Here is a 14309-nt window from a genome sequence, read left to right as displayed (position 1 = left end):
CAAAGCAATTCCAGCAATTTTAACATGAAGAGAAAAAAAATGCAATTCCCTGCTTTTTCATTTTTGAACACCTGAATAAATAGGAAATGGCTTAGACTTAGACTTAGAACAGTACAGCACAGAACAGGCCCTTCGGCCCTCGATGTTGTGCCGAGCAATGATCACCCTACTTAAACCCACGTAACCCAACAATCCCCCCATTAACCTTACACTACGGGCAATTTAGCATGGCCAATCCACCTAATCAGCACAGGCTGATGTGTAGAATTAATTTATCCCATCAATCTCAATAAAGATATGTTAAAATTTGGATTGAGTGATTCGTTCAGAAATCTGTACTACATCTAGCTCTCTATTGTCTGTTTTATATTCATTTTCATCATTTTAAGTAGCTAATTGATCACAGTAATCTCATTATGAATTGTATTTCAATCTTTAAAAATTATTAGCTGCTGCTAAGTTTAACATAATTGTGTTTAAATGGCTTTCCTATTCTAGGTACTCCTGTTGCCTCCGTTCCTCCTCCAAAATTAACATCCACACCATTTGGTACATTGTATGGTCCATCAAAGTGTGCTCCACCACCACCACCTCCACCTCCACCAATGTCAACTGCTGAGAACAGTGCTCGAGATCTTGCCAGAGAATGCCAAGCTATGAAAAGCAATTCTAGTCATGTGACCATCAAACCAAAGCCAACTGAAAATTCCTCAAAGCCTGTCAGCATGATGGATGTATTAAAGGACATGCAGAATGTCAAATTAAGAGTAGTAGCTAGGTAAATTTTGATCTTTTAAACAAGGAACTGGAACACTTTTGAAGGATTTAGCATTGTTTAATAACATTCTTATTTTCAAAGGTCACCTGGAGGAACGCCCATGGGGAAGAAACCAGCAATAAATGCATCAGTTTCTGATCCAGCAGCACTGATTGCTAATGCGTTAAAACGCAAGTTTTCACACCGATACATGAATGAATCTTCTGATAATGAAAATGAACCCTTTGAATTTTCTCCGTTGTCAAGCCCAGAGACTTCAAGGGTATGTTCAAGTGAAGCAGCAAACTATTTAAGTTCCTAAGCATGGTTTTCCAAGTTTTAAAATATATTTATAGTATAAGTTGTTAAAGGAAACAGTTGAATTCTGTAATTTGACCTGCAAGTTCTAGGGAATGTAACATTTTGATGTAAGGTCACAAATTGGATTGGATTTGTTTATTGTCACTTGTACCGAAGTAGAGTGAAAAGTATTTTTCTGCGAGCAGCTCAACAGATCATTAAGTACATGGGAAGAAAAGGGAATCAAAGAAAATACATAATAGGGCAACGCAAGGTATACAAGGTAACTACATAAGCACCGGCATCGGATGAAGCATGCCGGGTGCAGTGTTAATGAGGTCAGTCCATAAGAGGGTCATTTAGGAGTCTGGTAACAGCGGGGAAGAAGCTGTTTTTGAGTCTGTTCGTGCGTGTTCTCAGACCCTTTGTATCTCCTGCCCAATGGAAGAAGTTGGAAGAGTGAGTAAGCCGGGTGGGAGGGGTCTTTGATTATGCTGCCCGCTTTCCCAGGCAGCGGGAGGTGTAAATGGAGTCAATGGATGGGAGGCAGGTTCGTGTGATGGACTGGGCGGTGTTCACAACTCTCTGAAGTTTCTTGCGATCCTGGGCCGAGCAGTTGCCATACCAGGCTGTGATGCAGCCAGATGGGATGCTTTCAATGGTGTATCTGTAAAAGTTGGTAAGGGTTAATGTGGGCATGCCGAATTTCCTTTGTTTCCTGAGGAAGTATAGGCACTGTTGTGCTTTCTTGGTGGTAGCGTCGACGTGGGTGGACCAGGACAGATTTTTGGAGATGTGCACCCCATGGAATTTGAAACTGCTAACCATCTCCACCTCGGCCCCGTTGATGCTGACAGGGGTGTGTACAGTACTTTGCTTCCTGAAGTCAATGGCCAACTCTAGTTTTGCTGGCATGTGGGATAGATTGTTGTTCTCTATCTCCCCCCTGTATTCTGACTCATCGTTATTTGAGATCTGGCCCACTATGGTCGTATTGTCGGCAAACTTGGAGATGGGGAGTTGGAACCAAAATTTGCCACGCAGTCATGTGTGTACAGGGAGTAGAGTAGGGGGCTAAGTACGCAGCCTTGCGGGGCCCTGGTATTGAAGACTATTGTGGTGGAAGTGTTGTTCATTCTTACTGATTGTGGTCTGTTGGTCAGAAAATCGAGGATCCAGTTGCAGAGTGGGGAGCCAAGTCCTAGGTTTTGGAGCTCTGAAATGAGTTTGGCTGGGATTATGGTGTTGAAGCGGTTGAAATTTGAAATGATAACTGCTTCTTTCTCCACAGATGCTGCCAGACTTGCTGAGCATTCCCAGCATTTCTGTTTGAATTTACTGTTCCAGCATCCTCAGCATTTTGCGGGTGCAAAATTCTGTTGGAAGTTCTCTTATAGTAATATGAATTTAGCAAAGAAAGCATCAGATTTGATTTTGGATTTCTTAATGACTAAATTATTTTTTGTTGCCCTAAGAAATGAAATGAAAAATGAAAGGTTATAAAAATAATTAAGGTTTGATAGGAACCACTTCAGGGCAAATATTGGGAAGGGAGCCTCAAACCTGCATTCAGCTCCATTTTTACATTTGCAAAGGGCCCAATGTTTGTTTCAGACATGGAGAAAAGTCACTGGCATCTCCCACTGAATGTTTTGGCCACACCCTAATGTCTCCATGAGCCCTGGGTGTACAAGAGGCCCAGCATGGGTCCAGCGATCTAACAGACCTCTGACTGCTGTCTCGTCTGGGGGTTCTTGCCTCCACCTGATGTTCATCAGCAGCTGTGTGGTGCTCACCATGTGGCCCAGAAGCCTGACCACTAACATTTCCCACTGAGGTCTGTGTCTCTGCACTGGAGAAAGGTGGCGATGATATCTGCGATGCATCGATTGTGTCTTGCTCGGAGCTCTCCTCTGACACATTCACCTGGGAGGCAGGAGAGGAGGCCAGCCAGGATGAGACTGCGCCAAGGGCAGGAGGATCTGCCAGAGAATGAACAAGTGGTCAGTGAGAGGGATGGTGTCAGTCAATATGGCAATAAGAACTAGCTTTTCCTCATACTCTGCTTTCTACCGCTTAATTATCTTTTTAGTCTTCTTTGCTGGTTCATAAAATAGTCCAATCTTCTGATCTACCACTAATCTTTGCTGATTTGTACAGTGCTTCTTCAATTTAATACCATCTTTAACTTTTTTTATTTAGTCATGTTTGATGCATTTTTCTCAGAGTATTTCTTTCTCACTGGGATAAATCTTTTCTGAGCGTCACTAAATATCTCCTTCTATCTACAATTCCCGCTGCTCTGTCTACAATTCCCACTGCCTCGGAAAGGCAGCCAGCATAATTAAGGACCCCACACACTCCGGACATATCTCTTCCACCATCTTCCATCAGGAAAAATATACCAAAGTTTGAGGTCACGTACCAACCGACTGAAGAACAGCTTCTTCCCTCCTGCCATCAGACTTTTGAATGGCCCTACCTCGTATTAAGTTGATCTTTTCGCTACACCTTGCTAATTGTAACATTATATTCTGCAGCCTCTCCTTCCTTCCATATGTACGGTATGCATTGTTTGTACAACATGCAAGAAACAATACTTTTCACTGTATACTAATACATGTGACAATAATAAATCAAATTTTAAAAAAGTTTGCCCCTGGAACTCTTGTGCTGCGTTTTAGGCTATCTTTCCAGAGTTACCTTAATTTGGGTCATGGGCCAACATCTCAAACTGAACATGAAATTCTATCATGTTGTGATCACGGTCACCTAGAGGCTCCTTTACCACATTAATCTTGTCTCATTGCATATCACCAGTTCTAGGATAGCCTGCTTCCTGGTTGGCTCTAGAACATACTGCTCCAAGAAATTGCCTGAAAATACGTAAACAGATTATGGAAAGATGTAGGAGCAACAGGGTGGTGGTGATAGGAGACTTTAATTTTCCCAACATTGACTGGGATACACTTAGTGTCAGAGGTCTAGATGGAGCAGAATTTGTAAGGAGCATCCAGGAGGGTTTTCTAGAGCAGTATGTAAATAGTTCAACTTGGGAAGGGGTCATACTGGACCTGGTGTTGGGGAATGAGCCCGGTCAGGTGGTTAAGTTTCAGTTGGGGATTACTTTGGGAATAGTGATCACAATTCCGTAAGTTTTAGAATACTCATGGACAAAGACGAGAGTGGTCCTAAAGGAAGAATGCTAAATTGGGGGAAGGCCAACTATACCAAAATTCGGCAGGAGCTGGGGAATGTGGATTGGGAGCAGCTGTTATCTGGGAGGTTAATTAGAGTGCAGGACAGACATGTCCCTGTGAACATGAGGTATAGAAATGGCAAGATACGGCGCTGAGGACCTGGGTTCGAATCCCGGCCCTGGGTCACTGTCCGTGTGGAGTTTGCACATTCTCCCCGTGTTTGCGTGTGTTTCACCCCCACAACCCAAAGATGTGCAGGTTAGGTGGATTGGCCACGCTAAATTTCCCCTTAATTGGAAAAATAATTGGGTATTCTAAATTTATTTAAAAAAAAAAGAAATGGCAAGATTAGGGAACCATGGATGATGGTGAAATTGTGAGACTAGCTAAGAGGAAAAAGGAAGCACACATAAGGTCTAGGCGACTGAAGACAGACGAAGCTTTGGAAGAATATCGGGAATGTAGGACCAATCTGAAACGAGGAATCAAAAAGGCTAAACGGGGTCATGAAATATCTTTAGCCAACAGAGTTAAGGAAAATCCCAAAGCCTTTTATTCATATATAAGGAGCAAGAGGGTAACTAGAGAAAGGGTTGGCCCACTCAAGGACAAAGGAAGAAAGTTATGCGTGGAGTCAGAGAAAATGGGTGAAAATCTTGACGAGTACTTTGCATCGGTATTCACCGAGGAGTGGGACATGACGGATGTTGAGGCTAGGGATGGATGTTTGATTACTCTAGGTCAAGTCGGCATAAGGAGGGAGGATGTGTTGGGTATTCTAAAAGGCATTAAGGTGGACAAGACCCCAGGTCCGGATGGGATCTATACCAGGTTACTGAGGGAAGTGAGAGGAAATAGCTGGGGCCTTAACAGATATCTTTGCAGCATCCTTAAACACGGGTGAGGTACCGGAGGAGTGGAGAATTGCTAATGTTGTCCCCTTGTTTAAGAAGGGTAGCAGGGATAATCCAGGTAATTATTGACCGGTGAGCCTGATGTCAGTGGTAGGGAAGCTGCTGGAGAAGATCGGAGGGATAGGATCTATTCCCATTTGGAAGAAAATGGGCTTATCAGTGATAGGCAACATGGTTTTGTGCAGGGATGGTCATGTCTTACCAACTTGATAGAATTCTTTGAGGAAGTGACAAAGTTGATTGATGAGGGAAGGGCTGTAGATGTCATATACATGGACTTCAGTAAGGCATTTGATAAGGTTCCCCATGGTAGGCTGATGGAGAAAGTGAAGTCTCATGGGGTCCAGGGTGTACTAGCTAGATGGATAAAGAACTGGCTGGGCAACAGGAGAGAGAGAGTAGTAGTGGAAAGGAGTTTCTCAAAATGGAGAACTGTAACCAGTGGTGTTCCACAGGGACTAATGCTGGGACCACTGTTGTTTGTGATATACATAAATGGGGCTGGTTTAGCTCACTCGGCTAAATCGCTGGCTTTTACAGCAGGCCAGCAGCACGGTTCGATTCCCGTACCAGCCTCCCCGGACAGGCGCTGGAATGTGGCGACTAGGGGCTTTTCACAGTAACTTCATTGAAGCCTACTCGTGACAATAAGCGATTTTCATTTTCATTTTTTCAAATGATCTGGAGGAAGGTATAGGTGGTCTGATTAGCAAGTTTGCAGATGACACTAAGATTGGTGGAGTAGCAGATAGTGAAGGGGACTGTCAGAAAATACAGCAGAATATAGATAGATTGGAGAGTTGGGCGGAGAAATGGCAGATGGAGTTCAATCCGGGAAAATGCGAGGTGATGCATTTTGGAAGATCCAATTCAAGAGCGAACTATACGGTAAATGGAAAAGCCTTGGGGAAAATTGATGTACAGAGAGATCTGGGTGTTCAGGTCCATTGTACCCTGAAGGTGGCTGCGCAGGTCGATAGTGGTCAAGAAGGCATGCGGCATGCTTTCCTTCATCGGAAGGGGTATTGAGTACAAGAGTTGGCAGGTCATGTTCCAGTTGTATAAGACTTTGGTTCGGCCACATTTGGAATACTGCGTACAATCCTGGTTGCCACATTACCAAAAGGATGTGGATGCTTTGGAGAAGGTGTAGAGGAGGTTCACCAGGATGTTGCCTGGTATGGAGGGTGCTAGCTATGAAGAGAGGTTAAGTAGATTAGGATTATTTTCATGAGAAAGAAGGAGGTTGAGGGGGGACCTCATTGAGGTCTATAAAATCATGAGAAGTATAGACAGGGTGGATAGCAAGAAGCTTTCTCCCAGAGTGGGGAACTCAATTACTAGGGGTCATGAGTTCAAGGTGAGAGGGGAAAAGTTTAAGGGAGATATGCGTGGAAAGATCTTTACGCAGAGGGTGGTGGGTGCCTGGAACGCATTGCTGGCGGAGGTGGTAGGGGTGGGCACGATCGCGCCATTTAAGATGTACATGAATAGATGTACAGGTACATGAATGGGCAGGGAGCAGAGGGATACAGATCCTTAGAAAATAGGCGACAGTTTCAGATAGAGGACCTGGATCGGTGCAGGCTTGGAGGGCCGAAGGGCCTGTTCCTGTGCTGTAATTTTTCTTTGTTCTTTGTTTTATTCTATCCAGGTGACCTTTGCCAATCTGATTTTTCCAATCTACCTGCAGGTTAAAGTCACCCATGATTACCATGGTACCTTTCTTACACACTCCATTTATTTTTTATGAATGCTCTGTCCTACTGTGTAACTACTATTAGGGGTCCTATAAGGTCATCCCAGAAGTGACCTCTGACCGTTACTATTTCTTATCTCTACCCAAATTTATTCTATATCTTGCTCTTTCAAGAAGGACTTCTCTCAGTACTGAACTAATGTCATCCTCATTTCTCAGAGCTACCCCTCCACCTTTTCCTGGACTTTCCTTGCACTAGGAAGCTACTTTTATGAACTTGTCAGTTGCAGCATACTGGGAAACAGCACAGTGAGATTGACATCCAAGTGGGAAATACAAAAACTCGTAAAAGTGAGCACTGATTGAATATATCTAATTGGTATATGTTGGATCCTAGACATTTTCTGTATTCTAGTTTTGCTGAAATTATGCCTGTAATTAATGCCACTGGAGCAAGAGAAAACGCTGGAACCAGCCAAGTAGAATGTGTACAAGATTGTATATTACTGAAAGGAAAGACAGCGGACAGGCAATGACACACATTTAAGGACCGAATGAGTGAACTCCAAAAGTTGTTTATTCCTATTTGGCGCAAGAGTAGAAAGGGAACTCGGGTCATACTATGGCTTACAAGGGAAAGTAGATATAGTATTAGATTCAAATCAGAGGCATATAAATTTGCAAGAAAAAGCAATAGACATAATAATAATGTAGGCTTACATTAACACTGAAATGAAGTTACTGTGAAAAGCCTCTAGTTGCCACATTCCGGTGCCTGTTCGGGTACACTGAGGGAGAATTCAGAATGCCCAAATTACCTAACAGCATGTCTTTCTGGACTTGTGGGAGGAAACTGGAGCACCTGGAGGAAACCCACGCAGACACGGGTAGAACGTACAGACTCCACACAAACGGTAACCCAAGCCGAGAATCGAACCTGGGACCCTGGAGCTGTGAAGCTACAGTGCTATCCACTGTGCTATCGTGCTGACATGAGGATTGGGAACAGTTTAAAATTCAGTAATGGCAGACCATGGGATTGATTAAGAAGGGGAAAGTACAATTTGTAAGTAAAATAGAACATAAAAACTGACTCTAAAAGTTTCTATAGGTGTGTAAAGAGAAAAAGATTGATTAAAAACTAATGCTGGCTCCTTACAGTCAGAACGGGGGAGTTCATAGAATTTACAGTGCAGAAGAAGGCCATTTGGCCCATCGAGTCTGCACCGGCCCTTACAAAGAGCACCCTACTCAAGCCCACGTCTCTACCCTATCCCACAACCCAGTAACTCCCACTTAACCTTTTTTGGACACTACGGGCAATTTAGCATGGCCAATCCACCTAACCCGCACATCTTTGGACTGTGGGAGGAAACCGGAGTACCCGGAGAAAACCCACGCAGACACGAGGAGAACGTGCAGACACCGCACAGACAGTGACCCAAGCCGGGAATCGAACCGGGACCCCGGAGCTGTGAAGCAACTGCTAACCACGATGCTACTGTGCTTCATAACAGGGAACAGGAAATGGCTGAGGAACTAAATTCGTACTTTGCTTCTGTCTTCACAAAGGAAGACATGGAAAATGTACTGGAAGTTCTGAGAAGCACATGTTTTAGTGAGGAGCTGAAGGAAATTCGTATTAGTAAAGAAATGGTTTTGGGGAGATTAATGGGATTGAAGGCGGACAAATTTCCAGGGCCTGATAATCTTCATCCCAGAGTACTTCATGAAGTGGCCCTAAAAAAAAGGATATCCATTGGTGGTCATTTTTCAAAATTCTTTGGATTCTGCAATGGTTCCTACAGATAGGAGAGTAGCGAATTTAAATCAGCTATTCAAAAAGGGATGTAGAGAGAAATCGGGAACTATAGACCAGTGAGCCTAACGTCAGTCGTAGGGAAGTTGTTGGAGTCCATTATCAAGGATTTTATAAAGGCCTGGATCAATGATATGGCGGGGTTCATTAAATTAGAGAAGGTGAAATTTGCCCTGAGGGGATCAGTACAAGGGTTCTTTAGGTGGTGGTAGCCTTTCCTGGACTTCCTGGCGGAACGGTAGGGAAATAGGCTGGCAGCAGCAGCAACCCGGGGATGGGGGGGGGGGGGGGGGGGGGTTTGGATCGGTGGGAGGGAGAACTGTGTACATGGGTTTGTGGGATGTGGCGGGTGTTATCTCTTTCCCTTTTGTTGTTTGGGTGTTCTCTTGTTTTTTTGTTTTGTTAATAGAGTTGAGATGCTTATATTTTGTAAAAATTTCAATAAAAATTATTTAATAAAATAAAATAAATCAAGGATTTCATAGCACAGCATTTGGAAAGCAGTGATGTAATCAGACAAATGCAGCATGGATTTACGGAAGGAAAATCTTGCTTGACAAATTTACTAGAATTCTTTGAAGATGTAACTAGCAGAGTTGACCGGGGAGAATCTGGATGTGGTTTGTTTGGTCTTTCAGAAGGCTTTCGACAAGCTTTCAAATAGCAGATTAATATGTAAAGTTAAAGCGCATGGGTTTACAGGTAGTCTTGAGATCGATAAAAAGCTGGTTAGCAGACAGGAAGCAAAAGTTGGAATAAATGGGTATTTTTCTGATTGACAGGCAGTGACCAGTGGGGATACCGCAGGGATCTGTGCTCAGACCCCAACTGTTCACATTGTATATTAATGATTTGGACGAGGGAACTAAATGTATTATCTATATATTTGCAGATGATACAAAGTTGGGTGGGAGGGTGAGCTGTGAGGAGGATGCAGAGATGCTTTAGCGTGATTTGGACAAGATGAGTGAGTGGGCTTATGCATGGCAGATGCAGTATAATGTGGATAAATGTGAGGATATCCGCTTCGGTAGCAAAAATAGGAAAGCAGATTATTATTTGAATGAGTGTAAATTGAGAGAGGTGGATACTCAGTGAGACCTTGGTGTCCTCGTGCATCAGTCGCTGAAAGTAAGCACACAGGTACAGCAGGCAGTAAAGAAGACAAATGGTATGTTGACCTTCAAAGTGAGAGGATTTGAGTATAGGAATAGAGATGTTTTACTGCAATTGTATAGGGAATTGATGAGACCACACCTGGAGTATTGTGTCCAGTTTTGGTGTACTTATCTTGGGATGTTCTGGCTATGGAGAGAGTGCAGCGAAGGTTTACCAGGCTGATTCCTGGGATGGCGGGATTGTCATAAGAGGGGAGACTAAATCGGTTAGGATTATATTAATTGGAGTTTAGAAAAGTGAGAGGTGATTTATCTCATAGAAAGTTACAAAATTCTAACCAGATTAGACAGGGTTGATTCAGAAAGAATGTTCCTGATCGGGGAGCCCAGAACTAGGAGTCATAGTTTGAGGATAAGTGGTAAAACTTTTAGGACTGAGGTGAGAAGACATTTCTTCACCCAGGGAGTGGTGGATCAGTGGAATTCGCTGGCACAGAAAGCAGTTGAGGCCAAAATATTCTGTAATTTCAAGAAGGAATTAGATATAGCTTTTGGGGCGAAAGTAATCAAGGCATATGTGGGGAAGGCGGGATCAGGGTATTGAACTTGATGATCAGCCATGATCATAATGAATGGCAGAGCAGGGCTGATTGGCTGAATGGCCTCCTCCTGCTTCTATGTTTCTATGTGCACACCAGAACAGTATGGTCTGTTTTAAGATCACCTGGATTTAACGTTATTGATAAATTGGACTTATTTTACTCTAGATCAATAAATTACTTTATGGATAGTCTAAATCAGGGGTGGGCAAACTTTTCCGTGCAAGGGCCACATTCAGAAATTCACAATTTTAAAGGGCCGCATAGTATATTAAGTAAAATAATTACTTCACCCGGTTATGATTCTGGGTGCCTCATACAGAACACCGAACATAGAACAGTACAGCACAGAACATGCTCTTCGGCCCTTGATGTTGTGCCGAGCAATAATCACCCTACTCAAGTCAACGTATCCACCCTATACCAATAAGTAACCCAACAGCCCCCCCCCCCCATTAACCTTAACAAAAAAAAATTAAAAAAATTTTTTTTTTAATGACTTGGTGGGCCGCATAAAGACCTTTGGCGGGCCGTAGTTTGCCCACCCCTGGTCTAAATTGTGATTTAATTTTCCGAGAAACCTAATATTCACATGGCTGGGTTGGGTTTTTATTGGGGGGGGGGGGGGGGGGGGGGGGTGCGCATTGCACCCCCCCCCCCCCCCCCCCGCCCCAAGGCGGCGATAGTACATTGCGTTTGGCCTTAACAAGGTCAGTGCAGAATCTCTGCCCTTCAAGAAAAAAAGTTCTACCCCTCAAGCTGCTGGTCAGTTAGATTGGCTGGCAGCCGAGTAGTCCCAGCAGTGCCAGACGCAAGAAAGTAGAAGCTGCTGCGCCAACAGGAGAGTCCCTGAGATGAAGTGTCATGGATGTTATATTAAAGTAAATCAAGACCTTTTGAGCAGGGAGGGATCGGGGACCCAAGGAGGGGGGAGGGGGGGGGGGTGGGGTCTTGGAGACGTGGAGGGAAATAAAAAGGGGAGAAAAGGCTTCTCTGATGCTCACAGGGCACACCCATCCTGAAACGAGATAGTGGCCTCTTCTCTTTCTTCCCACTTTTTTGCCTCAGACGGTGAAAAAGCAGTGGGTCCACTTTCATCCACCTTCCACTGCCCACCATATTATGGCAGTGGAGATGAAATTAGGCCCTCAATTGGCCAATTAAGACCCCAGTAGGCCTATGGGCAAGTGGGCTGGCTGATGCCTTAGCTGCCTATCATATTATGGGGTGGGCAGCAAGGCACTGGGCTGGCCACCCCCCATGCCTCAAACACCCCTGGCAGGGAGAAGAGGGGGGGGGGGGGGGGGGTAGAATTTCCCTGTGTTTTAAAAATGAGCTTGGTGCATTTTATATGCCTGTCTTTTTTAGTTGCTGATTTATATACCTTTAATCAAAAATCTATCTTTTGAAGATAATACAACTAAGCAATGTAGAATCATCTTTTACTGTGCATGTTTTCTTGTGTTTTGTTTTCTTCCTCCTATTTTCTGCTTTGAGTCGAACCTTCAAAAGTATAATGGTGTAATTAAATAAATTGCACTGTTCGAACACTGCAGAAGTGATACTAGACAGATTACCTACCGTTTTCCACAACTTTGCGGAACAACATAAGTATCCATTTTTCTAGTCAACATTGTTTATTTTGTGTTGCAAACAAAGTGATTCTAAGCATAAAGCATTTGAAGTTAATGATACCAAAACTTTTCCCCTTTGTTTTGTGACTGATTTTTTTCCCTTTCTAGTTTGGACAACACCTGAAACTCGGGAAACCAAATAGTTTGAAGACTTGTAAAATATTAAAACCAGCTGATGTAAATATTGGAAACTATTCTTAACTGTTGCTGGAAAAGAATTGGGACCATAGTGCAAGTATAAATGGACAGAATGATAACATACTTATTTACAATAATTTCCATTTGTAAGTTATCTACCTAAGGTATGTTATTTTTATACAAGAAAGCTAACTCAAGATATTGTAAATTTTAAATCTGAGCTTTTGTTAGTCTCTCAACCATTTGTGAAACTGCTCTTAACGTTTTAAAGGATTCATATTTCTTTTTAAAAAGCAGACTTAAAATATTAAGTTACAGTTCTGGTAAGTTTATATGAATGTTTTGCTGGTGCTGAATATTATTTTAATTAAGGGTTCTTTCAACTTGGGATTGAGTTTGTAAATTCTGAAAGTATTAGAGATTAGCTTTTCAGTCCTGTTTACAGTTAACAAAGACAAGTCATGTAAAGGTGTAGTTCATCAAACAAACTGTAATGAATGTTTCCCTTACCATTCACTGTTTTTAGGAAAAAATGAGTTATAAATGCTATCCATCTCATTGCATTTGAACCTTTATTACATTTGAAATATCTTGCTTCACTTGTTAGCTGTATTTTTTGGAGGTCGGAAGAAATCAGTTACTTTTAGTAATTCTTGGAAGTTTTGGGGGGGAATCCATTCAATAATGCATGCAATAGCTTTTAATTTTAGTATTCACTTTGAAGACAGATTTTTAAAAAAAAAAATTGCTGGCTGGATTACAGCTACAAGATACTGAAGCTGATCTGGATACCCAAGTAAATTATATTATCCTGGATAAAATGCATTTGGGTGGACTTGTATCAGTAGAAGAAATGCAGAGCTTTTTATAAATATCAACATAATATCCAACTCCTTCCTCCTCTGAGTCAACTGGGTATATCAAACCCCATAATACAAACTCCCTTCCGGGGAGTCCCCATGCCGGTGGGAAAACCGGCGCCAACGTCTCCGACGTCAACGGGCCCCCAACATGAGGAATTCTCACCTGTCTCGGGGACTAGGTGGATGGCGGAAGGGTTGGCGCCAGTCCAGCCGGCACCGAAGGGACGGCGCGAGTCCTCATATGCACGGAACCGCCTCCGTGGTTCCGGGCATGCACAGACTGACCGGTGTATTTTGGCGCATTTGCGGGGTTCTCTTTTCTCCGTGCCGGCCGTGGCGGTGCCCTACAGGGGCCGGTGGGAAGGAACAAGCTCGCCCGCAGATCGGTGGGCCCCGATCGCGGGCCAGGTACCGTGGCGAACCCCTTCCCCGGGGGTCGGATCCCCCAAGGACCGCCCCCTGACTACTTACCTGCCAGGTCCCACCATATGGGACCATATGTAACCCACGCCGGCGGGACTGGGCAAAAATGGACGGGCTCGGCTCATCGGGGCCCGGAGCATCGCTGGAGGGGCCGCTGCCATCGGCCCCTGACCAGCATGGCGGGAATCCCGCCCACACCCGAAAAACGGCGCCGGAGAATACGGCAGCCAGCAGCAGGGCAGGACTCGCGCCGCCCCTGCGGGAATTCTCTGACCTGGCAGGGTGTCGGAGAAGGTTCCCTGATCCTTTAGTAGAGATGAGGCAGCACAAATTCCATTTTGCGATCCTTTTGTGGCTTCAAAATGTGATATTATTTAGCCTCTCCTCCCAGTTAGCTGTTGAAAGCTCGGAGGTAATCTTTTCCCTACTCATTCCTCATTTAAAGTTTAGCCAATTGTGTTTTGTTTTCTTGTTACAGCAATCCAGCTCTTGGTAGTTTTGATCTTTTCAGAATCAAAAGGTGTTATGGGATGCAGTGACCTGTGAATTCTCATGTTCATGTTTGGGGCCTCACGGTAGCATGGTGGTTAGCATCAATGCTTCACAGCTCCAGGGTCCCAGGTTCGATTCCCGGCTGGGTCACTGTCTGTGTGGAGTCTGCACGTCCTCCCCGTGTGTGCGTGGGTTTCCTCCGGGTGCTCCGGTTTCCTCCCACAGTCCAAAGATGTGCGGGTTAGGTGGATTGGCCATGCTAAAATTGCCCGTAGTGTAAGGTTAATGGGGGGGATTGTTGGGTTACGGGTATACGGGTTACGTGGGTTTAAGTAGGGTGATCATTGCTCGGC

General features: G+C 44.1%; 1 protein-coding gene across 1 annotated transcript in view; it reads left to right on the top strand.

The window, feature by feature from the left end:
- The window catches only part of mtfr2 (mitochondrial fission regulator 2), a 42075-nt gene extending 29303 nt beyond the window's left edge, over positions 1-12772 (top strand). Inside the window, exons 6-8 of the mRNA XM_038799418.1 lie at positions 499-778; positions 860-1040; positions 12149-12772. Coding sequence (XP_038655346.1) covers positions 499-778; positions 860-1040; positions 12149-12241 — 554 coding nt within the window. The 3' untranslated portion in view covers positions 12242-12772. The remainder of the gene's footprint in view (positions 1-498; positions 779-859; positions 1041-12148) is intronic.
- Positions 12773-14309: the final 1537 nt, after the last annotated feature.

This window comes from Scyliorhinus canicula, chromosome 6, assembly GCF_902713615.1.
Source record: "Scyliorhinus canicula chromosome 6, sScyCan1.1, whole genome shotgun sequence".
Taxonomy (NCBI): Eukaryota; Metazoa; Chordata; class Chondrichthyes; order Carcharhiniformes; family Scyliorhinidae; genus Scyliorhinus; species Scyliorhinus canicula.
Note: the sequence above shows the minus strand (reverse complement) of the source record. Positions and strands in the feature narration are given on the sequence as shown.